Raw genomic sequence first — 27,781 nt, forward strand, 5'->3', positions numbered from 1 at the left:
AGGAGGAGGGGCAGAAGCCACTCCAGCCCGCGCGTCCCTGCGCGTCGCCGCGCCAGGACTGTGCCGCGCGCGGCGCCGATATCCCTCTTCCTGGAAAGAGGAAGAACCCAGCGTGCAGGTAGTCTCCTCCTGGTGTCTCTGCCATCGGGCGGTGCAGGCACCCTCCTAAAAGTCTAAGCAGAGGCTCCTGATGAGAGTGTTACCTCCTGGTCTTGGGCGGATCCGGAGTTTCTGTGATCTGGCTCTGACTTTAGGAATCCCGGTCGCTCAACATTTAGGACCTCAAGATGAAATGAATATCACTTCGTCCTGCTGGTGGAAGAGTAATTTGGTACATCCTTTCTGTATAGTAATTTGGCAGTATTCTCCCAAACGTAGAAATCATGTGCAACTTTTGACCTAGTGCACACGGCCTTCTAGACAGGCATACAGCAAACAGTAACATGATGGCAATAAAAGAAGTAACAAAGACAGCGACTATCGTTTACGGAGCATTTGTGCCTGGTGTGTTTGGACAGCCATTATATGCGCTGCCTCGCTGAAGCCCGGCCACTTCACGAGGCAGTACTAGCAGGATGGCAGAAACCAAAGAAAGACCCAGTGACACCCAAGGCCAAGCTCAGCAAGTTTTGGTTCTGCACACGTTCTGCTGTCTAAAGCAAATCAGGGGGCTAAGCCTGACATTAATGAGATGGGAGGGACTGCAAAGTCACAGGGCGAAAGGTGTGTATACAGGGAAGGGGGAAGATTTGACAACAATTTCTCACACCCCGCACATCTGGTTCTTCCAGTTCTCCAAGGACTTTTCAAAATAGTTAGAATAGAATTAGGGCTCCCCTAATTCCCAGAAAATCAAAATAAATGTTTTCCAAGGCAAAATTACATAAAGCTTTACAGAACTTTAAACAGCAAACACGTATAGTGTGTCCTGGAGAAGTACCGTGCTTAGAACTATATTGTACTGAACTGCTCTTAGGGCACCTGGGTGGCTCAGTTCATTAGGTGGCCAGCCGACTCTTAGTTTTGGCTCAGGTCATGATCTCATGGGTTTGTGGGTTTGTGAGTTTGAGCCCCGTGTTAGGCTCTGCACTGATAGCAAGAAGCCTGTTTGGGATTCTCTCTCTCCTCTCTCTCCGCTGCCCCTCCCTCTCTCTCAAAATTAAATAAATAAACATAAAAAATGAATAAAGTGCTCGGAGTCCATGAATGTGAGCAACGTATTCATTCAACTCTGTATCCCTAACAGCCAGTACAATATCTGGAAACAGGAAATCTACATCAAAAAATTTTTTTTTATTTTTAGATTTATATCCAAATTAGTTAGCATATATGGTGCAACAATGATTTCAGGAGTAGATTCCTTAGTGCCCCTTACCCATTTAGCCCATCCCCCCTCCCACAACCCCTCCAGCAACCCTCGGCTTGTTCTCCATATTTATGAGTCTCTTCTGTTTTGTCCCCCTCCCTGTTTTTATATTCTTTTTGTTTCCCTTCCCTTATGTTCATCTGTTTTGTCTCTTAAAGTCCTCATATGAGTGAAGTCATATGATTTTTGTCTTTCTCTGACTAATTTCGCTTAGCATAATACCCTCCGGTTCCATCCACATATTTGCAAATGGCAAGATTTCATTCTTCTTGATTGCTGAGTAATACTCCATTGTATATATATCCCACATCTTCTTTATCCATTCATCCATCGATGGGCATTTGAGCTCTTTCCATACTTTGGCTATTGTTGATAGTGCTGCTATAAACATGGGGGTGCATGTGTCCCTTCGAAACAGCACACCTGTATCCCGTGGATAAATGCCTAGTAGTGCAATTGCTGGGACATAGGGTAGTTCTATTTTTAGTGTTTTGAGGAACCTCCATACTGTTTTCCAGGGTGGCTGCACCAGCTCGCATTCCCATCTACATGTGTTTTAAATGAATGAAACCATGTTGGAAATTCTATTACGTGTGTACCTTTTCCTTCTTCCCAGTTTGAGGGCAGGACTCTTCTCAACATTTCACCCTTTATAGAATCCAGAATTGGGTCTTATAACTTGTAACTGGAAATTTATGTGTTGAAGAAAGGCTTGCATAAATGAAAAAATACGCAGGAAGAGGTGAGCCACTGTGCCCTTGGCCTTTAAATACTAAAGGCAACCATAGTTCAACAGGAAGAGTTTAGCCTTGGTTTCAAATCCTTACAAGAATGTTTCTGGGCAAATACTTGCTAAACATTTGATTTGTGAATCCAGGAAGATGACCACATCTTCCGTACAGGGTTATTGAGCGTATTAATTGAAACAAGCAAATGCATGTGTCAGGCAGAGAGTAGGAGCTCAGACCAGTCGCCCAGCAGATTTTGTTTGCCTGTACACCCTCTTGACTCCTTCCATGGGCAGACATAAGTGTAGCCCATCAGCCAAAGCAAACAGCCTGGCTGACCTTTGCCAAGGAATCCCACACCCCTCTCTCAGTTTACAAATTACTACAAAAGTAATTACAACAAAATTGTATACACCACCAACAATTTATTTTTAACTTGATCACATATCTTGGATTATTGAAACAGGTATTTATTTACAGTGCCTTCAATAATAAAGAATAAGTTAGGGCAACAAACAAAAAAACTTGTATCAACTAGGACGAACCTGGAATTTTTGTTTATTTACTTTTTTGGTTTTTGTTTGTGTTTTGTGGAGCAGCCAAGGCTTTTAAAATAAATCCTGAAGGAAAAATGGAAAACAAGGCATCTTCATGTATGATATAATCTTTTCCTACAAGAAGACCTTGCAAAAAAAAAATTAATAACCAAAACTGCAGATGAAGTTATACTTTTACAGGTTTTATGTAATACCTTAATAGGAACATTATCTAATTAAGATTTTCTAGTAAGGATTCAAGAGTTGCTGTAAACATTCTCCAAACAGACCAGTTATTACAGCATAATGATACCCATGCATATTATTGTTGTATCTATTCATATCTGTTTCCCATAATAAAATTAGAATATATGAGTTATTTATTAAAATTAATGTTTATAGGGGCACCTGGGTGGCTCAGTCGGTTAAGCGGCCGACTTCGGCTCAGGTCATGATCTCGCGGTCCGTGAGTTCGAGCCCCGTGTCGGGCTCTGTGCTGACAGCTCAGGGCCTGGAGCCTGTTTCAGATTCTGTGTCTCCCTCTCTCTGACCCTCCCCCGTTCATGCTCGGTCTCTCTCTGTCTCAAAAATAAATAAACATTAAAAAAATTTTTAAAAATAAATAAAATTAATGTTTATAGACCACAGTACCATACAAACCTATGAAAAGCCACAATAGAGTTATTTTTACATGTTTCCAAAAAGTCAGAGTAGTATAAGCTTTGAATATAATAACAGGGTTAATTTCTGTAGCAGAATAAACACACCCAGGACTTAACCATAAAAATGATGCTGTGTTAAGTCCATTTGCTCTTAACTATCTAGCCGCATAAAAGAAAGAGGCAAGAAATAAAATGGTGTTTATGTTTATGGAAGAAAACTCATTGCATTCTGTTACCTTTATAGTTGACCTCACATGTAAAAATTAATTCCTTCCCATCAAGGAGAAAGGTCCTTCCCCCATCCCCAAACTATGTACTGACTACAAGTTAATTATGGAAGAAAAAACTCTTTGGGGCTAGTGATGGGAAAGAGTTGTCCTCTGTACCTATAATCTAGGAATTAAGAAATAGCCCGTTTGATTAAGCACTGACAAGGAATACAGCTATTTTTCTTTCTTTCTTTTTTTAGTTTTCTGGTAATTCTAAGAACTCTGGTCTTTAGCAGACAAAAGAAAAAAAAGGGGACGCTTTCATAAATAAGTTTAATGGTCAAATAGCTTTTTAAAACTTTTTTTGGTTTCTAGTCTTGACAATGTGAATTTTATTTGGTTTAGTGCTCACTTGCTCTATTTTGTAACTTTGAAAGTACAACTTCATTTTTTTTCTGAAATTGGAAGAAAAAAATACAGTAACCAAAAGATGTAGGGATTATGAAGGGGAAAAAATGTAACAGTAATCTTTCATTCAAAAAATGTTTATTTTCCTATTACCTTAAGGCAAAATATATTTTATTGCAAATATATCTAAGGTTTAGGAAATATTTGTTATTTAATGCCCTTTCCCCAAGAAGCCAACACATAACTTACCAAGCCAGAAATGTTTTAAAAATACTGTTAAAACTATACAAAATAATAGAAATATTTAAGAAAAAAGTGACAGATATCTTGCCACATAGTAGGTATAGTTTCACAGATATTGCACAGATAGGAACATATTTTATATTTCAACTTTTCATTATCTTCTTGTGCACTAATATTTCATAGAAACAAAATGTTGAATTCTTAACATCCATGTTTTAGAAAGTGTTGTTAAGCCTGTTGCCTACTAAGTCACTACTTTGTTTCAACACTGAAATGTACAAAAGGCAAAAAATGGAAGGAGGGAAGGAAAGAGAAAAAGACACAGAAAATGATTCACATCTACATAAATACATTCTCAGTGGACTGTCTAGATTTTTCTGTCGTTATAGGTTTTCTTACTCAATAGTATCTGCACATACAGTGGCTTCAATAATACCAAAAAAACCAACATCACTCTTCTTCATAGTTCAGATCCCTTTCTTAGTTTCCAGACAAAATCTCAAAAGCCCATCAAATGCTAACCGGTCAGCTGGAATAATGGACCAGGAGGTTGCTGGTCAATGTTGGTAAGTCACCAGGATAGCTCTCCAAAACCGGATAGATCCGGTTGGGCAATTTCAACTCCGTATTTTTATCACCTCTTGCTTGTCACTGAAGTTTCTACTTCTTCAGAATCTACAATGAATTAAAAAAAAAAAAAAGGATCGGCCAAAGTTAATTCTTTGGTGATCACTGCATGCATTACTCTCAGGAGCATAGAAACTTGTAATGAGTCACAGAAGATATTTAGTGGTGAAACTTTCGTACAATCTGGGTTTTCTGTTTCTTTTTGGCTTTTAAAAAGCTACTCCAACCAAACCCTAGAGAACCCACAGAAGAGGAAGCAGTAACTGAAGCTACATTGGGTGCACTGTATGCACATTAAATCCAGTTCCCCCAAATTATCACATATATTGTTGTTACTAACACACTTGTCAACCCTATCCTTCTGCACACATCATCTATTCCTCTGTCAATTGCAGAAAAGTTATCACGGTTGTAACCGTGGTTCCTTTTCAAATACAGCACGGAATACGTGCACATCTGCTTTTGATGGTAGATTCGTAAACAGCAGGCTGTCTACAAGCCCTACCCTACTGAAGCTGTCAGCTCTGAGATTCATATTCCCAAAGTCCATACCGTTTTCTTCATCAAGATTGTAAACTCCTGCATATATGGATGGATGGACGTTTAGAGAATCGATTTACGACAAAGTCGTTCACTCCAACTCCATTCGCGGCTTCTTCCTGACTGTCATAGTCTTGGGACCTGTCCCCTCTGCTGGGAATGCCAGAGCCTCCCAAGTCCCCCGCCTCTTCACCCACTAGCAGCTAGTCCAGCGCGCTGGAGCTTGTGACAAGCTGCAGAACCCTGGCTAGTGCCTCCGCCTCCACCCCCAACAGGATATGCAGGAGGGGACAGCTGTGCATCCGGAAGCCGCGTTTCCACCCACCCACTTCCACTGCGGGTTCCCTCGCACAGGCCTGGGGCCGCCTCAGTGGCTCGCGCCCAGTGTCCTGCCTCCCGCCCCGCGCCCTCTTAAACCCCTCCCCCCTCCCCAGGGAGTGTCTCGAGGATTTGGGGCTAGGGAAAGGAGGGGGATGAAGCCGGCAGTGAGGCAGATCTAGCTCACCGCGACTAGGAACGCTTAGGGAGGGAGGGTGCGCAGACTCCCGCGCCCCAGACCCCTGCCGGGCTTGCGGACGCTCATTGGCCGCGCATCGTTCACACACTTTCGCGCCCTCCACGGGGAGGCTAGAGCGCGACCAATAGGCTTCCGCAGTAAGAGAGGTGCTGCCCAATGAGACCAAAGGGACTCGGGACCTCTCGTTCATTGGCCAGAAGGGCAGAGACCACTTGCCCAGAGACCATTTTTGCCCCGAAGGCGGAATTCCTGGCTGGAGGCAAAGATCACCCCAAAGTCGCAAGTTCCTGCGAGTGACTGGTGACTGACAGCGGAATTTGGGACGAACTCTTTTATTCGGTGAGTCACCCCTTTGGTCATGGAGCTGATTTAGAGGTTTGAGAAAATTCACTGACAGGGACACGGTACAGAAAAATTTCAGGCTGGGAGAGATGGGGCATAAAAAACCCATACGGCTGGATAGTATCATATCCTGAAAGGACTGAGGTTTGTCCCTGGAAACTTAAAAAAAAAAAAAAAAAAAAAAAAAAAAAAAAAAAAAAAAGATGTGCATTTCTTCTGCAGTGCCCAAGGGGAGAGCATGTTCTAATTTTAAAAACTGGTGTGTTTTATAAGACCCAACGTTAACGTTATGAAAATGTTTTCTAATAAGTTCAGCCTCTCCGTGTCTGAATTCTGTGTGTAACAACCATGTCAAATGTGTTTTCCTGAGTGACCTGAGCTGCTTTCCAGGGTAAAATAAGTGACACTTGGTGATTATGTTCTCCATCGTGTTCATCATTAAGAGCACTGAAGCCTCTACATTCACATAGCTTGCCAACTACATTAATATGATTTATCTACTGTTTTCATCAAAATAAATTTACTCTCCCAGCAAAGTTTTGCCCAGGGACATGAAAGTTGCAAATATCTTTGTTTATTCCAGGAACTTCCTCAAAGACCCAAGCACTCTTCAGTTGAAATCATCAAAGTACAGTTGGCATCCCAACCCTTGAAAATCCTTGCCTTGTTACCCACCAATTCTAAACTGTCACCCAGTGCTTACTCTATCCTAACCAATTCCCCACATTAAAGACCCGATTTAAACCAGACGTCAAAATCTCAATAAATAGCCCAACCTTGCTCTCCTCCTTCCGAAATGCTACCAAAGTTCTGTGAAGCTATTTCTTCCCAAAACCTCAAGAAGCAGTAAGCTTAGCTTTGTCTTATCAACAGGTAGTTCTGCTGAGATTTCTGGGAGCCAGCATTTGACATCCTTGGAAGCCCCAGCAAACACCTAGTCAGTTTCTGCTGCCACAACTCCAGATCCGTGTAGTCCTGAGGTCCCGTTAACTTTCTCTCCGGCGCTTTCTGAACTCAAAGGTGAGAACAGCGGATCTTGCGTGAGGTTCAGCCCCAGCTTGCTTTTTGTTGAAGGTCCCCCAAGGGCTGAGTTTATTTTGTCCCTGGGAGTAAAGAAATCTTTTAAGGAATCCTCGTGATTATCTGGCCTAAACTTTAGAAGGTCTACGCCTGAAAATCCGCCTTATTAACAATACAATTGGTCTCTACCGCCGTCAATTGTGGCTGTACTTGTGTCAGAGAAAAGTTCATAGGGAAGAGAATAGGCGCTGACTCCCCTAAGTCTGGCCCCTCTACTGGCAGTGGGGATGAAGTTCGGAAGGTTTCCTTACAGGCTGGGGGGACTGACACAAACACGCTTTCTAATAGTTTATTCTGGGGGCCCCCACCCCAACAGCCAGGCCCGTTTCCGGGGTGTCCAAAGAAGCGAAGACGCAGAGACGGCGGTGGAAAGAGGTGGGTGCAGGCAGAGGCAGAGGCTGTTAGAAGCCGGGCGGACATAAAAGAGTAAAGAACCCAGCAGTGGGCGGAGCAGCGGGTCGCGAAAGGCGGGAAAGGTTCTAGAACCTCAGCCCTGCCTCCCGCGGGTAGAGCCCGCCGAGCTATCCCTGGCGCCCCTCCCCAGCGGGCTTCCAGCCGAAGCTCCTAGGCCTTGGTTTCCTCCAATAAGCACCGATCACGGAAGGGCGCTGGATTCGAGTGCCGAAGGCCTGCGGAGGGGCAGGAAGGCGGAAGCGCACGCGCGCCTGCAGGTCTGGGCGGGACACAGCCGCCCGCGCGCGGAGCGCGGGGGAGGCTTTTATTTCCGTGGCGGCTGCTGGTCACTCCCTGTGCGGGAGGGGGCGGGGAGCGGGGTGGTGGCCTAGGGTCCGCCGAGACCCGCTGGATCCTCTTCTTGTCTGGCCCAGATCAGTGCACTTGCTCCAGGGTAAAGGGGGAGGGGGGAGGAGGAGTTCGTGAAGAGACAGAGGAGATGGGGAGGGGAGGAAGCTGGAGGAGAGGGGAGGAAGATGGGGCGAGCGAGGGAGAGCGAAAGAGAGAGACGAGTGCGGGAAGAATTCCAAGAGAGAGCCTCTGGGTGGGCAGGAGATGTCCCTGTCTTTCTTAATCACCTTACTGGAGGACACTGGGCAAGTCGTTCAGGTCAGCAGAGCCTTCTCCAACTCTTAAGACCGGGCTGGAGTATGAGAGCTAGCTAACAACACTTCGCATTTGCTGTAATATGGTTCCAGCTGGATACTGGAAATGATGTTGGGGGCAGGAGGTGGATATTGGGGTGTTTTCTTAACCTCTTGCCTCTTTCCACTGTGAATGCTCCAGTTCACCCCCGTATAGTTCAAAAGTCACGTTTCTTTCTGTCCACTTTATATATATACATATATATATATATATATGCACACATATGTATGTGTGTATATATATATATATATATATATATATTTTTTTTTTTTCCTTTTGGTCCATATGTAATAATCACTGCTAAATCACCTGGGTCCTGTCTCAAAGTCTGCCAGTTGGGGTCATCCTCAACAGCACACTGAACCCCCAGATTCTCTTAACTATTGGGCAGTAAGTTCTTGCCTTCAAGGATCTTACAACATAGCCCCACTGCTCCATGATATGTATCTGTTTCTGTTTCCCCAGGTTCTCTGCAGTTTAACAATTGTGGTAAGTATATTGATATTGATAATAGTGATAGTAGTAATATTTACTGGGCAGCCTGTTATGTTCCAGGAACTGTTCTAAAGGCTTTATATGAATTGTATTTTTTAATCTCCACAAGCAGAGAGACAGATTCCACCACTCCTCCCGTCTTAGAGATGTGGACAAGGAGATAGTGCTTAATTAGTAGGCCCAAGGTCATGCAGCTAGTAAGTGATAACCAGATATTTGAATCCAGGTGGTCTTATAAAAACTAACATTGATGCAGCAACTTCATATTCTTTACCTCATTTAGAATTATGGCCTCGTTTTACAAATAGGAGAGTTAGGCTCAGAGACGCTGGAGTTTCCTGGGTAGCTCATTACCAGTAAAGAATGAAGCCCAGGCTCCTGCTCCACAGTGAAATGGTTAAGGGCACAATCTTTGAGAACTTCCACTTGACAAGAAACAGACAGGCTAGAGCATAAGTTAAACAACGAGAAGAAACCCAGCTGAGCTGGCAGCACAGAGCCTGATGCTGGGCTGGAACCCACAAACCACAAGATCGTGACCTGAGCCGAAGTCGGACGTTTAACCAGCTGAGCCACCCAGGCACCCTGGGTTTTATTTAAGTTTTTATTTTTAAGTAATCTCTACACCCAACATGGGGCTCGAACTTATGACCCCGAGATTGAGTTGCATGCTTTTCCGACTGAGCCGGCCAGGCACCCCAAGAGACACAATTAAAGACAGGCTTGTGTACCTCAGTTGGATCTTGGTCTAAACAAATCAGTATTGTAATTATACAAGAAAAAGTTCTTCATTTGTAGAGCTGGAAAGAGATAATTAGGGATAAAATGTCACGATGTATCTAAGTGTAAAATAATCTAGTAAAATAAAAAGATGATGCAAATTTGGCAAAAAATGAACAATCACTAGGTATATGAGATCATGACCTGAGCCCAAATCAAGAGTCAGACGCTTGACTTGAGCCCAAATCAATCATTATACTATTCTCTTTTTTTGTTGTCATTCGTATTTGAAATGTTCGTAATCAAAAGTATGCTGGAGCTTTGTAACCTTGAGTAAATAGTTTAGTCTCTCCGGATCTCAAGATTTTTATTCACAAAATAGAACTAAGAATGCCTATCTCACAGAGTTGGGAGAATTAAATGAGATCATTTATAAAGAGCTCTTAGGATAGGGCATAGCATATCATGTGCAGACTCCATTCCTTCATTGGATCTTTATAAATGTGTCTGTATTGAGAGCTCACCATGTGCCGGCATCATGGTACATGTTGGGATACTGAAAACAGAGGGCTTTTGCCCTCTATGGCTTTTGTTCTATTTACTACTAATGAAAATTGCACTGTTTTATTTACATTGTTCATTCTCTTCTGTGGGGTCATGAGAAGAAAGATAGAAGGAAAAATACCCCTTTAAACAAACAGACAAACAAAACCAACAGACGAGCAGCAACGAAACTTCCTGACTCTTCCCAGGTAAACTCTCATTCCAAGATTATTTTGTCTTTATGGTCCTTTTCCCATCCATTCCTCTGTAATTACACCGTCCCTGTGCTACCCCCACCTTAAGTGGGGGCCAGATTTTGACATCAGTGGAACTAGAACATACTTCTGCATTCTCAAACTGCAGAACTATCCTTCTGTAAGGCATTTATACCTGCGTTTGAATTGCATCTCTGCCACGTAGCTCTGGCCTTGAGGGTCACCTGCCTGATCTGAGTTATACGTTCCTCATCTGCAAAAAGCAAATATACCTGCTTTGCACAGTATCTGGGGGGATTGGCAATTAGAGATAATTTTTGTAAAGTATTTAGTGTGGTATCTAACGTGCGGTGCTCTATAGAAGGGACCTTGTATTGTTGAGGTGATTATAGTCATTGGTAAAGGGTCTGTTGCTAGGTTAACATCTTTGAAGAGAGGGTGCTAGAGCCCACGGGGGAAGCGTGGGATGTGGGGTCCCTGTTAACAGTATCCTCTATGCAATGAACACAGCTCTGAAGACACAGCTCTTGAACCTGTGGGAAACTAGTGTTTTGGCTGAACTGTCGATTCATCTTTAAGCCACCATGAGCCCTACAAAGCGCAGATCACAGAAGATCGCATTTGATGAAAAGCGTAATATGAAAATTGATCACTATTTTCATCAGGTATGTTTGTAAATACTATTTATGGAATATACCGATACGAGATACAGCTCTCCTTGACCCTGGGTGCCATAGTTCTCTCTTCCAAGAAATTACCTCGTGGTAGGTTGAGGATATTAAGTTAAAATCTTTCTTGGGGCACCTGGGTGGCTCAGTCGGTTAAGCATCTGACTTCAGCTCAGGTCATGATCTCATGGTTTGTGGGTTCGAGCCCCGTGTCCAGCTCTGTGCTGACAGCTCAGAGCCTGGAGCCTGCTTCGGATTCTGTGTCTCCTTCTCTCTCTCTGCCCCTGCCCTGCTCGTACTCTGTCTCTCTCTCTCTCTCTCTCTCTCTCTCAAAAGTAAATAAAACATTAAAAAAATTTTTTTAAATCTTTCTTATCCATTTGTTCTATTTTATAGTTTTAGTATAGTTTTTTAAATTTTATTTATTTATTTTGAGAGAGAGTGAGTGAAGGAGGGACAGAGAGGTAGAGAGAGAGAATCCCAAGCCGGTTGTGCACCATTAGCCTGGAGCCTAATGTGGGGCTCAAACTCATGAACCCTGAGATCATGACCTGAGCCCAAATCAAGAGTCAGACGCTTGACTTGAACCCAAATCAAGAGTCAAATGCTCAACCTATTAAGCCACCCAGGCACCCCAGTTTTAATATAAATCTTGGCCATATCAAAGCAGCCTTTGGTAAAAACTATTGTAACACTTCCTGAACAACAACAACAAAAAGTACAATATCATGTATTATAGTCAACTATGGAATAAAAACATTAACACCATTTCATAGCATGAAACTATATGCTATCCCAAATATGGCTCATGTATTTGATCACAACAATAACCTACATTTATATTGTGCATTCTGGTCTACAAAACACATTTTAAAATAATGATCCTCCAGGCACCTGGGTGGCTCAATTGAGCATCCCACTCGTGATTTCAGCTTAGGTCATGAACTCACAGTCATGAGTTCAAGCCCTGCATCGGGCTCCGTGCTAGGCCTGGAGCCTGCTTGAGATTCTTTCTCTCTCTCCCTTGCTCGCATGGTCTCTCTCTCTCAAAAAAAAAAAAAAAAAGTAAAACATAATAATGCTTATCATAACCTTGTTAGGGAGGGAGGGAGGATTTTATTATGTTTATGGGGAGAGAGAAATGACTTCTTGCTTGAGACGGAAGTGGGGTGAAGACTTGGACTTACATTTATTGACATTAAGTCAGGGCTCTTTCTAATAAGAGGGCTCTGTGATCATATCAAACCATCATATTCTATCCTGAGTCTGAAATGCTCCTTGAAATTATCAAGAAGAAGGCTGAGAATTTTGAGAATTTGGGGATGCAACATAAAAGCTTTCATTTGTTTTCTTTTATCCTGGTTGTAGCTAGAATATCCAAATATCTAGGGAAGCCAAGACAAGCCTAGTTATGTTTCTTTTGGTTCTACTTCATGACAGAGTGAGCTAATAGCCACATACTACCCAGTTCCCTTTCTTAAATTTTTTATTTTATTTATTTATTTTTTAAATGTTTCTTTTTGAGAGAGAAAGAGAGAGTGTGTGAGCTAGAGAGGGGCAGAGAGAGGGGGACAGAGGATCTGAAGCAGACTCAGTGCTGACAGCAGAATCCAGTGCAGGGCTCGAATTCATGACCTGTGAAACCATGACTTGAGCCAAAGTCGGACACTTAACTGAGCCACCCAGATGCCCCTCTTTTTTATATTTTAAAAAAAATTTTTAAGTAGGCTCCACACCAATGCACAGCTCGACCTCAAAACTGTGAGATCAAGACCTGAGCTGAGATCAAGAGTTGGACACTTAACCAACTGAGCCACCCAGGCACCCCATTGTTCCCTCTTTGAAAATGTCTGTATCTGCCCAGGAATCTTTGGAAATCCATTACATCGTCCCCATAGGGTGTGTGACAAGGATGTTTCCGACAGGATGGGGCTGAAGAGATGGTCTTTGAGAGTTTGTATGTTATGTGCAGCGTAAAGTTATATTACCTTATGTTCCTTTTTTTTTTTTTTTTCCTGATCCAGAATATTAGCAGCATCACGAAAGGAGAATAAAAGTTAACGCATTAATGTGCTGGTCATTGTGTTAGGTATTGTCACACATGACATTACATTGAATCTTTACAACAATCCTGCCATTGTCATTCCCATTATCAGCAAGTGGCATTGCTGCCATATAAACTTGTGTCTGTTGACCCCTAGGCCCCGATGCATAGAACACGTATCATTTAGATACAGAAATCAAATGCTCTGGGGCACCTGGGTGGCGCAGTCGGTTGGGCGTCCGACTTCAGCCAGGTCACGATCTCGCGGTCCGTGAGTTCGAGCCCCGCGTCGGGCTCTGGGCTGATGGCTCAGAGCCTGGAGCCTGTTTCTGATTCTGTGTCTCCCTCTCTCTCTGCCCCTCCCCCGTTCATGCTCTGTCTCTCTCTGTCCCAAAATAAATAAAAAAAGAAAAAAAAAAAAGTTGAAAAAAAAAGAAATCAAATGCTCTTAATTTTTCATTAAATTTCTGCTATTTGATTAACCCTCCTTGTGTAAGGTTGTAATCGGAGTTTTAAAATATTTCACATTTATTTTTAGGTCAATAAAGAACAAGAGAGTCATTCCAGTATTTCTCCAATGAAGAGGGGCTCTAAAAAAGGTCCAAAAGATATAACTAACATCCAGGCACTAAGACCCAAAGACCAGACTGTGCCCCCCAACAAGACAATTTACATTACCTTGGCTGTAAACCCCAGGAAACACAAGCTCACACATAGTGAAGAGAAGAGCTTCTATGCGGCCCTCAACACTCTCAAGGCTGTCAAGGAGGAGATAGAAACTCAGCAGGGCAAAGAAATGCTGGCGGTTGGCAAAGAAGGAATTGAAGGGTACATAAATCTTGGAATGCCCCTCAGTTGTTTCCCTGAGAGCTGCCATGTACAAATCACATTTGTCCGAAGTAGAAGTAAGCAGAAAGAAGGGAACCAGGTATTTGGCCGGCATGAAAAGGCATCCGCTGACTGTGTCAAATTTTATATTCACGCAATCGGGAAGAGAAAGAAAAGGATCGTCAAACGCAGGCAGCTTCACAAAGAAGGGTGCAAACTCTGCGTCTATGCTTTCAGAGGAGAAACCATCAAGGATGCTCTGTGCAAGGATGGCAGGTTTCTCTCCTTTCTGGAGAAAGAGGATTGGAGGCTTATCAGAAACCTGGACTCCATTCTAGAAAGCACACAGACCGTGGACGACCTGGAAGGCAAGCTCTTTGAAGTTGAGGTAGAGAAAGGAATGAGCTCCAGGGCAGTAGCCACTCAAAAGTCGGAATCAGAGAAAGGAAACACCAGTGTGCTGAGAGAAGAAATTGTGGCTCAGTACCCCAGTTTGAAAAGAGAAAGCGAAAAAATCAGAGAAAACTTCAAGAAAGAAATGAAAAGTAAAAAGAGCAAAACCTCATTATTTAAATTACTTAAAGTAAAGTTTGGGAAAATGACGAGAAACTCCACCCCGATCAGAGTGCACAACTTTCTTTCTCTTGTCGGTAACTCAGTGGGGTACCTGTCATGGGACAACAATGGAAATAAGGGTTGTGCCACCTGCTATGTTTTCAAAGAGTTGTACATTTTCACCTGTCGACACATAGTAAGTGACTTTATGGGGGAAGGAATAGAGCCAAGTAAGTGGGCAGACGTGATTGGTCAATGCGCAAGGGTGACATTTCGTTATAACAGCTTCCCCGAGAAAGATGAGAACTGCTTTTTCCTTGAACCGTGGTTTGAGATATCTGATGCCACCCTTGATTATGCTGTTCTGAAACTGAAGGCAAACGGACAACAGGTACCTTTGGGACTCTATAGTAGAATTGCTCGTGCACCATCTACTGGGTTGATATACATCATTGGCCATCCAAATGGAGAGGAAAAGTCTAGTGATGCTTGTACAGTGATCTCTCAGGGTCAGCGAGAAAAGAAATATGAGGAATATCTTCAGGCTGGAAAGGGAGAGGGTTGCAGTTATGGGATGCAATACATCCATATGTGCACTCGAAAAACCTTCGAGGAAATAGCTCACAGCCCTGATGTGATTACCTATGACACCTCTTTTTACTTTGGGGCTTCTGGCTCCCCAGTGCTTGATTCAGAAGGTTCATTGGTGGCCATGCATACTGCTGGCTTCACTTGTGATAACGAAATTGGGTTATCATCTCATGTCATTGAATTTGGCTCTACTCTGGAATCCATCCTCCTTGATATTAAGGAAAATCACAGACAGTGGTATACAGAAGTATGCATAAGTCCGCAAGATGTAGAAATGGTGAGCGATGAGGATTGAGGATGGTGAGAATTAAGTTTGTTTACTAGCTTTAAGTTTGTTTAAGCTTTAACCACTTTTCTAAGCACGTGAAGACTAATCCTAACAGGTGGGCCATTATCCCTATTTTAAAGTCAAGTAACATGAACGACGATGAGATTATGACACTAACTCTAGTGTAACTGCTGTGGGGTTTTCCCCCCCATTTCTGTGTCTTCCTGTAAGTTCAGTTGCTTGAAGGAAGGACATTCAATTATGACTGTTCATCTCATTATCCCCAGTGTCTGGAAGAGGCAAGTAAGTGCTTAGAAAACGTGTGGGTCCGTCAGTAGCACAACTTAGGGCTACTGTTAATCTTAAGTAAGGAACTAAATGCTTGATTGGAAATAATTTCAAACAAAATCTTTAGAATTTCCAAAATCCTCGTATTACTGAAACTCAGGATATATGTGTTCTGAAACTCACAGCGTAATATCCACTCTTTTTATGGGCTATTAGGGCAAAGAGACTATCTGAAAGATCATATTACTTTATTCGTATGCCCTTAGTTTTTACCTAATGACCTTTTTTGTTTTAGGATCGTTTGTGTGTTGCATTTAGTTGTTATGTCTCCTAAGGCTCCTTCCTTGTGGCTGTTGCAGGTTCTCAGGCTTTGACCAGTGACCTTGACAGTTAGTAAGAGTACTGGTCAGGTATTTTTGTGGGGTGTCCTTCTATTGGAATTTGTCTGGTAATTAGGCTGTGGTTGTGGGGTTTGGAGAGTAAAACCAGTGGGGCAAAGTACTTTTTCACTATATTGTATCAAGGGTACATAGTATCCACCTGAGTTATGATTTGGTGTTGCCTTTGATACCCTGGCCAAGATAATGTTTATCAGGTTTCTCTACTGTAAATTTACTCCTTTCCCTTCCTTTCTATAATGTACTTTTTGGAAGGAAGTTTTATTCACAGCCCACACCTAAGGAGTGGGGCATCCTTCTTCTCTTCCTTATGTAGGGAACTCCTGGAGTCTCTACATAATTTATTCAGCATGGGAGATTTGCTTCTTCTTTCCTATTTATTGTACCAGTGTGGACTCATAGATACATGTTGAGTTATAATCCAAATTACTTTGTTGTATTTCTCAGATTGTTCCTGCTTTGGTCATTGGGAGCACTTTCATTTGGCTCTGGTGCCCTCTTTGACATATTCCCAAGAGTGTGTTGTGTTTGTTTCCTGGGTTTTCTAAGCACTTTCTTATGTTGTGGTCCTACGAGATGCTCTGGGCTCCTCTTGTGTATTACCTGACCCAGTCGCATCATCAGCCATTTCTCCTAGGAGCCTTTGGTTACTTTTATTAGAGAAGTGTATTTGAAATCAAGATCTGGGCACTAGGTATGCTTTCGCGAGTGGGGTATTATTTCTTCTACGCCCGCTCAGCAGACAAAGCAAAGGAATACGTGTGTGTATATTAACTCCTGTATAGTCAGGCTCCCCAGCTTATTCTTGGTTTCACTTTCTGGGGCTTCAGTTACCTGGGGTCAATGGCAGTCAAGAAGCCAATGATCTTCCTTCTGACTTATCGCCAGAAGGTCAATGGTAGCCTAATGCTGCATCACAATGCCTATGCCATCCACCTCCCTTCGTCTCGTCAGGTAGGTATTTTACATCATCATAACGAGAAGAGGGAAGAGTACAGTACAATAAGGTATTTTGAAAGATAGACAATATTTACATAGCTTTTATTATAGTACATTGTTATAATTATTCTATTTTATTATCAGTTATTGTTAATCTCTTACTGTGCCTAATTTATAAATTAAACTTTATCATAGATAGGTGTGTACAGGAAAAAGCCTATCTATATAGGGTATGGTACCGTCCCCTAGGGGATCGTGGGATATATACCCTGCAGATGAGGGGTGGGAGAAACCACTGCATATATGCATATCTACAAACATTTCTTTAAAACAATTTTTTTTAATGTTTATTCATTTTTGAGAGAAAGAGACAGAGTATGAGTTGGGGAGGGACACAGAGAGAGAAGGAGACACAGAATCTGAAGCAGGCCCCAGGCTCTGAGTTGTCAGCACAGAGCCCAACGTGGGGCTCGAACTCATGCCCTGTGAGATCATGACCTGAGCCAAAGTCAGATGCTCAACCAACTGAGCCCCCCAGGTGCCTTTCTACAAACATTTCTATATGTAACTGCCTGTATGTACAGTAAGTTAAACATTCTTACCGATGTCTCCAACTCCAGTACCACCTGGATCATTTTTGCCTCCTGCCTTGGTCATCTATGAAGTCCTAGTCCAACAGTGAGAAACGTGGCTCCTACCATCCCCCACCCATTTACTTAATTGCTTAATTCAGTTTTCATGCATAGCGGTATCAGAGTTGTTCACCTGCAGCAGGACAGGAAAAAGTGAGTACAGTGTGTGTTTAGTCTTACAGGCTCACTTCCAAAGTTCCTGGGGTCAGCACCTTTCCTGCCACGCCCTTCAGTGAGGTGTTTTTGTACATTTGTAGTGCAGTTAGATTCTCTTGTCAAAGTCTCCATTCTTTCATCTCTCAACCTAAGTGACTTTTAAAATTTGCATACATGAAGGTTCACTCTTCATGCTGTATGTTCTGTGGGTCTTAACAAGTGCATAATGTCATGTATCCAGCATTATGATATTATACAGAATCATTTTACCAGCCTAAAAGTCCCCTCTGCTTCAGCTGCTCAACCCTGCCACTCCCCTGAACCAGTGGTGATCACTGATCCTTTTACTGTCTTTATAGGTTTGCCTTTGCCAGAATGTCACTTAAGTGGAATCAGATAGTATGTAGCCTTTTCAGCTTGACTTCTTGCACTGAACAATATTCCACTAAGGTTTCTCTGCATCTTTTCGTGGCTTGATAGCTCATTTATTTTTTTGCCACTGGATAATATTCTGTTCTATGGATATACCACAGGTTGTGTATTCATTCACCTTTTGAAAGATATCTTTTGCTTCAGTGTTTGGTGTATATGAATAAAGCTGCTGTAAGTATTTGTGTACAAATGTTTGTGTGAACATAAGTTCTCAACTCCATTGGGTAAATACTTCAGAGTGTGATTACTGGACTGTATGGTAAAATTATGTTTAACTTTGTAAGTATCTGCCAAACTATCTTCCAATGTGGCCGGACCGTTTGGCATTCCCACCGGCAGTGAATGCAAGTTCACATCGCTTCACATCCTCACTAGCATTTTGTGTTATCAGTTTTTTTTAATTAAAAAAAAAAATTAGTGTTTATTTTTGAGAGAGAAAGAGACAGCAAGAGTAGGGGAGGGGCAGAGAGAGGAGACACAGAATCCCAAGCAGGCTCCAGGCTGCACAGAGCCCCACGCGGTGCTGGAACTCCCCAGCCGTGAGATCATGAGATTGTTACCTGAGCCGAAGGTGGATGCCTAACCAACTGAGCTACTCAGGTGCCCCTGTACGTATCTTTAGTATCAGTCTGGATTCTGTCAGCAGAATAATGCCACTGAATTATCCTCATAGTACTTATGAGCTCTGAACTTCTGAAATTGACAGAGGAGACCAGAAACAGGGAAATATGAACCAGGACTCTTTTGTGGGAAGAAATATATTGATATTTAAGTGACATAACAGAAAAAGAAGCTGGAGTGGCTTGAACTGTGTTTCCCAAAAAGATATGTCCAACTCCTAACTGCTGGTAACTTTAGGATCTCTAGGTGAGACCATCCTGGATTTAGGGTGGACTGGAAAACCAATGACTGAGGTCCATATAAGGGAAAGGAGAGAGAGGTTTCATGGACACCAGAAAGAAGGCTGTGTGGGGCGAAAAAGAAGGAGGAGCAGGAGGTGGTGGAGGAGAAGAAGGAAAGGAAGACGTGCTGATCTGAAAAGCCCCGGATGGGACAGGTGGGGTGGTGGGCCAAAGGAATGAGGGGAAAGAAACATCAAGCCGATCAGTTTCCCTCCAGGCTGCAGCCCATTTCAGAGCCCTTTCTCTTTTGCCTTCACCTCCCTCACTCCTTACCCAGCAGGGGCTGACTTTGTCACATGTTTGCCAGCCCCCAGGTCTCTCCGGTTCCTTCACTGCGGCCACTCAACCCCCGGACTCTGTCCAGGATGCTCACTGCAACTAGCTTCGGGAACAACTAACACATTAAAAGTTTATTTGGTCCACCCAAACCACCGGCAGCTACTGAAAACAAATTTGGAAGCATATAGTGACTCTCCTCTCCCTCCTCACCCCTGATGCTTTTCCTCTCTACCAAAACCTCAGCTGATTTTGGAGAAATCATAGGAGATGGAGCTGAGCTCACCCTGCCCCCAAGGGGGACCAAAGTCCATATACACGTGTGTGAATCCGGGAGGGAGGACCCAAATTTATGGCCCTGTTGAACTCAGGTGCCCAAGTCACCAAACTACCCTGTCCCAGAAGAGGAAAAGGTTCTGGGCACAGGAGTGATTAAAGGCCCCAAGGACTGATTGGTGGAGCTCAGGCAGCTTGCGTAGGGGCAGAAAGTGGTCCCTGGGCCTTGATGCTCATCAGGCACTGAGAGGTACAGGGAGAGGACCTAGCTCCAGGGTTTAGGTGCTGACTTTGGAGCGAGAAGAAAGAAGGGAAAAAGACTGACAGCTGTTCGTTCTCTCCTCCTTCCCCATCCTCCCTAGCGCGACCCCTGATCACCACCCTGAGCTTCCCTGGGCTCCTGCATGGAACCTTTGCTTTTCATTGCACTTGTATGGGAAGAAAGGCACTCTAATTCAAGTAATGGGGTTTAGGCAAGATTGAGGTGGGGAAGGAAAGCTGAAGTGATCCTGTGGATGGTTACTTTGGGTGGATTCAATGATTGCTGTTGTAGAGTTGATGTGTTGTGGAATGATGGACTTCCCATCTCCGAAGTGCCACGGAAGATTCTCCTGTTAAGGAACTGCTTCGTGTTGGACATACAGCCTGTCCCCAAACCACTTCCCTGTCCCCTCCGAATATTCCAGCAAAAATAATATAAAACTTCCAAAGAAGAAAGGAAAATCCCAATTTGGGTTAAAAACAGGCAACTGGAGCACTCAGAAAAGCCACTTCCTGGTACAACGTCGCCACCTGCTGGACGCAGCCACTAGCGCACCCCTTCTAAACAAAGGCTGCCATTGACCTGTTGCTAAACCAACCTGCATGGAAACTGACCTCAGGAGTCAGGAGGTCTTTTTCATCTGGCATCTCCTTTTTAAGGCAGTTCCACTCAGACTCATTTACTAACAAAGGAAGGATCCAAAGGCCTTGGAAGTCAAATACTAATGGTATGTATATTCAGGAGCTTAGCCGGCCTGGCTTAGGCATCATCCTTGCATTTTACATGAAAAAGTAGAAATTGCATTATCACCTACGTATCACCTGGATTTTGTTGTTTTCCTCCAGGGGGTCTCCCTAGCTTCTGACAGAGTGCAATCAGATCATCTAAACGTGGTCAGGGACAAAAGTGACTGCAGACCGAGTCACAGAAGGCTGTCTACCTCTGGTGTGCACCACTTCCAGAACGTTCTCCGAGTGTCCCAGCCAGCAGCTAGGGATGTTTACTAGTGCTGTGTCCCGTATCAAATCCTGAAGTCCAGCTTGTACCTCATCAGCACTATAAGTTTTTAGAGAACCCTGTCCCCATTTTTCATTGATGTATAGGGGGCATGAAAATAAATTAGTGCGTGGGGACCCTGGGTGGCTCGGTCGGTTGAGTGGCTGACTCTTGAATTCAGCTCCGGTCATGATCCCAGGGTGGTGGGATCCAGCCTGCATTGGGCTCCACACTGAACATGGAGCCTGCTTAAGATTCTCTCTTTCTTTCCCTCTGCCCCTCTTCCCAGGTCGTGCGCCCTCCCTCTCTCTCTCTCTCTCTCTCTCTCTCTCTCTCTCTCCAATAAAAAAAAAATTTAAATAAGTAAGTAAATAAATAAATGTGACCCTTAAGGATCTGAAGAATATAGAAATAAAGGCCTTTATCATACATACATTTATCAGTTGACCCCTGTGGGAAGCTAGTGAGTCTGAAGGACAGCGGTTGACAGCTGCCAAGTCAAACCGAGTGAGTGGTAGGCCCAGTTGCAGCCACAGTGCCACATGTGGTATCTTTGCTAGAGTAAATCAGCACTGCCCCAAGTACCTGGTATTCGGCCATTGACTGGATTAATGTGCTGTTTTGTGCCACTATCAGAAAAGGGCATCATAAGCCGTTCAACTCACATGGACTAGACAATGGCATGTTTTTTCAGTTTTGCCCAAGACTATATTAGCACTCTGTTTGATACAATATAGATAGGAAAAGTCTGGACTGTTTGTGCGTCCTGCTGACCATCACATCAATCCACTCTGTCAATGACATCATGCTAATCAGGCCAGAGGAGCGACAAGTAGCCAACGGAGATCGACTCTATGAAGAATCAGCAGCCCACTAAATCAGGGATGTGCCAGGACATCTTGCCCAAAGTAAGAGATAAACTGTTGAATCCTGTGTGCCTCACTAGGAAGAAGGAGATACACTGCCTCTTTGGTTTCTGAAGGTAGCATGGTCCATACCTGGGTATACTGCTTTAGCCCATTTATAGGGTGACAGGTGCCGGCTTTAAATCAGGCTCAGATTACAAAAAGGTTCTGCAGGGGCTCCTGGCTGGCTCATTCAGTAGAATGTATGACTCTTGATCTTGGGGTTGTGGGTTCAAGCCCCACGTTGGATGTAGAGATTACTTAAAAAAAAAAATAATAAGGTGGCTTGGTCGGTTAAGTGCCCCGACTCTTGGTTTCAGCTCAAGTCATGATCTCAGGGTTTGTGAGTTTGAGCCCTCAAAGTTTGATCCCCTGTGTCGGGATCCTTACTGACAGCATGGAGTCTGCTTGGGATTCTCTCTCTCCTTCTCAGTCTGTCCCTCCCCTGCTCTTGCTCTCATGTGCTCTCTAAATAAATAAATAAATAAATAAATAAATAAATAAATAAGGAAAACAGTGCTGTCACTTGGATGGTGCATCCTCCTGGCTGACTATATCACAAGTGTCAGATGAGGGCAAAGATACCGTGTGGAGTCAGAGTGCCTGGCCGGTTCAATCGGTTAGCCATCCAGCTCTTGATATCAGCTCAGGTCGTGACCTCACGGTCATGGGATCGACCACGCTCAGCGTGGAGCCTGCCTAGGATTCTTTCTCTCCCTCTCCCTCTGCCCCTCCCCCACTCTTATTCGAATGCACTCTCTAAATAAATAAATAATTAAACATTTTTTAAAAAGATACCATGTGGCGTTTATGGCAAACCCAAGTGGGAGAATCACAATGCAGACTCCTGGGGTTCTGAAGCCATATCATGCCATGTGCAGTGCAAAATTGTATGCCTTTTGCATAGCAAATCCTGGTGTGTTACTGGCCCCCATTAACAATGGAACACCCGATCTTGAGATATCAGGTGACCATGCATCCAGAAAACTGCCCATTATGTAGTGGGTTCTCTCAGATTTCTGAAGTCACAATGTCGGCTGCAGCCAAACACTGTCTCTTATAAGACACTGTCTCTTATAGAAGTGATGCACCCAGGACAGTATGAGCAGGACAAAAGATCACGAGTGAGTCACATGGACAATGTGGACAGCATCCGTACAAAGACATCCACATCCTAATTCCTGGACCCTGTGAGTATGTTAAGTTACATGGCACAGGGCAAAGGTGGGCCATCTCTAATTGGCATTTTAGCTTCTGAGCTCTCTGTTGGCCAAAACTGTTACAGGGCACAAGTTCAGGAGGTCTCAAAGACTGCCTTCAGGTTCAGTAATTTTGTAAAAGATTCACAGAAGTCAAAAAACTTATGTTCATGGCTTTGGTTTCTTACAGTGAAAAAAATACAGATTAAAATCAGCAGAGGGGATTTATTCTAGGCATCCAAGTCTGATTCAACCTTAAAAAATTATTTGATATAATTTATTGATGTAATGACACATGAGCAGGGTAAAGAATAAAAGCGACATGATTATATCAACAGATGCAGAAAAAGCATTCGACAAATTCCAACACCCACTTATAAAAACTCTCAGCAAACTAGGAATAGAGGAGAACTTCCACAGGTTGATAAAGAACATCTACAAAACCTACAGCTAATATCATACTTCATGGTGAGAAACTGGATGCTTCCCCGCTAGGATCAGAAACAAGGCAAGGATGTCTGCTCTCACCTATTTATTATCATAAGGAAAATCCTAGCTAATGCAATTTGACAAAAAAAAAAAAAAAAGGTGCAAAAGTGATACTAATTAAGAAGAAAGATATAACATTATCTTTATTCACAGATGACATGATTATCTATGTACTATGTGTAAAATTCCAAAGAATCAACAACAGCAAACCTCCTGGAAGGAATAAGAAATTGTAACAAGGTTGCAAGGCACACAATTACTATACAGAAGTCACCTGCTTTCTTATCATCTTATACAAATTGAAATTTGAAATTTAAAACATAATACAGTTCACTAATAAACTGGAGAATTCTACCAAACATTTAAAGAAGAATTAACATCAATACTACAAAATGTTTTCTGGAAAATAAGAGAGAGTTCATTTCATAAAGCTAGTATTATTTTGATACCAAAACCATAGAAAGATAGTAGAGAGAGAGAGAGAGAGAGAGAGAGAGAGAGAGAAGTACAAACCAGTATCTTTCATAATTTTATACCTCCAAAGCCTCAAACTATTAACAATTAGAATCCAGCAATATTTTTAAAAATTACACCTGATGACTAAGTGGAGTTTATTTCAGGGATATAAATCTGGTTCATTATTTGAAAATCAATCAATGCAATCTTCCATATTAACAGACTAAGGAAGACAAATCACATGATCATACCAATTAATGCAGAAAAAGCATTTGGTAAAAATAAATGTTCATGACAAAAAAAAGTCTCAGAAAATTAGGAATAGAAGAACTTGGTAAATAACATTTGAAATAAACCACTATAGCTGATATATTTAATGATGAAAGACTAAATGCTATCTCCCTATGATCAGGAACAAGGCAAGAATGCCCATTCTCACTACCATATTCAACACAGCACTGGAAATTCTAAGAATTATTCTATGGCAAGAAAGGGAAATAAAAAGCATAAAGATCAGAAAGGAGGAAGGTCACCTGGGTGGCTCAGTCAGTTAAGCATCTGGCTTCAGCTCAGGTCATAATCTCTTGGTGAATTCAAGCCCCCTGTCAGGCTCTGTGCAGACAGTTCGGAGCTGGAAGCCTGCTTTGGATTCTGTGTCTCCCTCCTCTCTGCCCCTCGCTCACTCACACTCTGTCTCTCAAAATAAATAAACATGAAAAAAAAAATTTTAAGGAATAAAAAAAAAAGGATATATAGATGCCAAAAAAACCCTAAACGTATGACCTTACAATTGTACTCCTGGGCATTTATCACAAAGAAAAGGAAACTTTACATTCATGCAAAAACTGGTATATGAATGCTCACAGCAGCTATATTTGTAAAAGCCCAAACTAGAAGCAACTCTATGTCCTGCAGTGGGTGGGCAATACAGTACATTTGTACTGTGGAATACAAGGAACAAACTCTTGGTATACACAACAATCTGGATGAATCTTTAAAGAATCACACTGAGTAGAAAAAGCTAGTCCCCAAAGGTTACGTAGTCTATGATTCCATTTACATAACATTCCTGAAATGACAAAATTATAGATATGGAGAATCTATTAGTGATTTCTAGGGGTTAAGGAGAGGATGGGAGGGGAAGGATCGGTTATGGCTACAAAAGGACCACATCGTGGAACCTGCGGTAATAGAAATGTGTGTTGTTTACACTTGTATACAAAGTGTATCTTGTATGATATATGATACAGTGCTACTGTATCAATAAAGGAGCAGAATCACAATTATTCCTTATTTTGACTGTGTCAATGTCAGTAATGATACTGTACAATACTTTTGCAAGTATAGTTTTATAAGCTGTTACCATTGGGTAACATGGAGGAAAAGGGTACAGGAGATCTCTCTGGATTCTTACAACTACCTGTGAACCTACAATTATTTGAAAATAAAAAACGTCATTTAAAGAGAAGGCGATGCAGCTTCTGTCTGACTCTTTCTGTTGGGTCACACGCATTTGGAACCGAACCTCCATGCTATGAAGAAGCCAATCAGCAACATAGTCCACTTGTAGGTGCGTGGGCGGATAGCCCTACCTGAGTTCCCAGCTGACAGCCAGCATCAAATGCTAGACAAGTGAATGAACAAGCCTGCACGTGATTTCAGCCCCCAGCCATCCTTCACCCTCCCGGAGCAGACACTAGCTGTCCTCATCAAGCCTTCGCCAAGCTGCAGATTCATGTGCAACATAAATCCTTGTTGCCGTTTTCAGCCACTAATTTTAGGATGTTGGATACAGAGCAATAGGTAACTGGAAGAAAGAACGACTTTGCCTCTGAACATGTCACAGACAAGGAGTATGTCTTTTCCCTTGAACCTTGGTGTCAAGTGATGATTGGCATTTTTTTTTTTTTTGAAGTATCATCAAATTAAACCTTTGAACAATTCAGACTGGCTTCATTCCAATCAGTCTCAATTGGTGAGGTTTTATTATACCTGCCATCTTCCAAATCACAAATTAGGCACCTCACTTGGTTAGAGATTATTATGCCACTTATGGGTGTAGCTTATCAAAAATACACAACTGTAATTGATTACTAACGTCAGCTGATCTATATCTTGGCTTCCTCTTACACATGAATCAGGCTACGTACAAACCCTTTCTTATGTCATCAGGCATTTTTTGTCCTGTTGTACAGACACAAGAAGACCAGATACAGGATCAAGCTGGACATAGGTAAGAGCAAGTGTCTTCCTACTTCGTATTCATCTTTCAAACAACCGTTCATCTTTCAAACGGCCGGTCTAACATTTGGTGATAGCCCTCTTCTCTGGTTTGGGCTTTTTCCACTTGACAATGCCTGGTTGGGCTGGTCAGGTGCTGTTTTCTCCCCAGTACTTTCAGCATTCTCTTAGATCATTACTGACAGTTTCTGGATCCATAGTTACCCAGACCACAAGGAAGTTTCCAGAGTCTTCGAACTCTTGGTCTTATGATTGGAAATAAAAATAGCTCAATAAAGCTTTAGGTTCCTTTTACTTCACCTCTACCTTTGTTCTTCCAGAACACCCTATCCTCGTGTTCTCCCTTCCCTTCTTTCACATTGAGGCACTTTTATTTATTTATTTATTTATTTATTTGCCACATACCTTGATTCTTACTATACTGCCCCCTTGTCACATAACACGTATGACGCAATAGGCTTTTTTTCTTTGTCTTTTCTTTTTTTCTTTTTCTTTTCTTTTCTTTTCTTTTTTTTTTTTTTTTTTTTTGAGTCCAACTAAGTTTTGAATACCAGTTTCCCTTCTGGCTATATAGGTAAACTGGGTCAAAATCCTCAAATGTCCTAAGTCTCATTTGTAAAATAGGAATAACAATGGCTCATGGTAGGATAAATTGAGATATCCTTTACTCCTTTCTCTTTCGTCCTTGAAACCCTGAAATTTGATGTCTTAATGAAGGTGTTGACTGAGTTGGATTGGGAGACTGGCCTTAGGGAGAGACTAACCGGATCTCCAGAAGTCATGCTAGGGAGATTTTGGCGCGGGGGCATCATCAAGAGTGAAGCTCAGAGGCGGCCTGCATCCTAGACCTTTTTGGAGGCTGGACGAAGAACATATATGATTATTTTTTTCTTTTGTTTCTTATCTAGAACCCTGTGAACAGGGAGACGAGGGAAGAAGGATGAAGAAGAAATGGAAAATGCTAACGATAGAACAGGTGGCTGTAATTCAAGAGGGAGCAAGAGAGGGAAAGCAAATCTTCCGAAACAAAAGACAAAGTCCATGACATTATGAAAGAAAATGGTTATTTCAAAGAGATTCATAATCCCAGCCCCTAACACAAACTTTTTATTTCTGTATCGTATCCTGGATCTTCCTGATCATATGAATTCCTGTATGCGGTCGCCAGCCACCTCAGCAAAACGAAGTTTGCGTTCTCTGGCAAAATTACCGTGAAATCCTGATGTTAATCTGCCCTTCTAGGTTATTTTCCATATTAACGAGCGATGATGAAAATAGCCAAGTCTAGCTCGTGTCTGTCCTACTCTCCCAATATTTTGGTCCCAGAAACCCTGCAGAATAACTCAATTTGTCCTGTATCTCCCGGACTACAGTAACGTTGAAGCAGACCAGAAAAAAACACATTTGCCCTCTAGGCGGACGATATAAACCCATCACCCTCCAAATCGCTGCAACCCTTTGCACCGGGTCTCAGGAGCAGAGGTGAGAGGCGAGCGGCCGTGCGTGGCCACTGGCCCGCACGCGTCGCCCCGGGCCAGCAGGGGGCGTGTGAGCCGCGGGCGCCCCCCTCCGGGGCCCGGGCCGCCGGGGGCGTGGCTCCGCATCCTTGACGGACAGCTGAGGATGCGGGCGAAGATGAGGTAATAGGAGC

General features: G+C 42.9%; 1 protein-coding gene and 1 long non-coding RNA gene across 8 annotated transcripts; one reads left to right on the forward strand and one right to left on the reverse strand.

Annotated features, from left to right (window-relative positions):
- Positions 1-4,030: 4,030 nt before the first annotated feature.
- LOC109492151 lies at positions 4,031-5,671 on the reverse strand. The gene is made up of 2 exons (XR_002145912.2): positions 5,332-5,671; positions 4,031-4,827 (listed from the first exon to the last, which is right to left on the reverse strand). It is a non-coding gene; the product is annotated as an uncharacterized LOC109492151 (long non-coding RNA).
- Positions 5,672-6,023: 352 nt separating this feature from the next.
- On the forward strand, positions 6,024-18,318 carry FAM111A (FAM111 trypsin like peptidase A). Of its 7 annotated transcripts, none has more exons than XM_011286914.4 (7): positions 6,024-6,175; positions 7,052-7,198; positions 7,575-7,633; positions 8,822-8,845; positions 10,234-10,323; positions 10,840-10,994; positions 13,580-18,318. In XM_011286914.4, the coding sequence occupies exons 6-7, from the start codon at positions 10,914-10,916 to the stop codon at positions 15,308-15,310; spliced, it is 1,812 nt and encodes a 603-aa protein (XP_011285216.2). In that variant the 5' UTR covers positions 6,024-6,175; positions 7,052-7,198; positions 7,575-7,633; positions 8,822-8,845; positions 10,234-10,323; positions 10,840-10,913; the 3' UTR covers positions 15,311-18,318. The 7 variants fall into 7 exon arrangements, with proteins under 7 accessions (XP_011285216.2, XP_011285215.2, XP_019668003.2 ...); XM_011286913.4 differs by having other exon boundaries at positions 10,237-10,323; XM_019812444.3 differs by lacking the exon at positions 7,575-7,633.
- Positions 18,319-27,781: the final 9,463 nt, after the last annotated feature.

The sequence above is a fragment of the Felis catus genome, chromosome D1 (genome assembly GCF_018350175.1).
Source record: "Felis catus isolate Fca126 chromosome D1, F.catus_Fca126_mat1.0, whole genome shotgun sequence".
Lineage (NCBI taxonomy): Eukaryota > Metazoa > Chordata > Mammalia > Carnivora > Felidae > Felis > Felis catus.

Excerpts from the sequence above, each read along its gene's own strand:
- FAM111A (XM_011286914.4), top strand. The coding sequence starts at position 10,914 with ATGAGCCCTACAAAGCGCAGATCACAGAAGATCGCATTTGATGAAAAG. Across the intron at positions 10,995-13,579 it reads TTGATCACTATTTTCATCAG|GTCAATAAAGAACAAGAGAG; the intron begins GTATGTTTGTAA and ends ATTTATTTTTAG.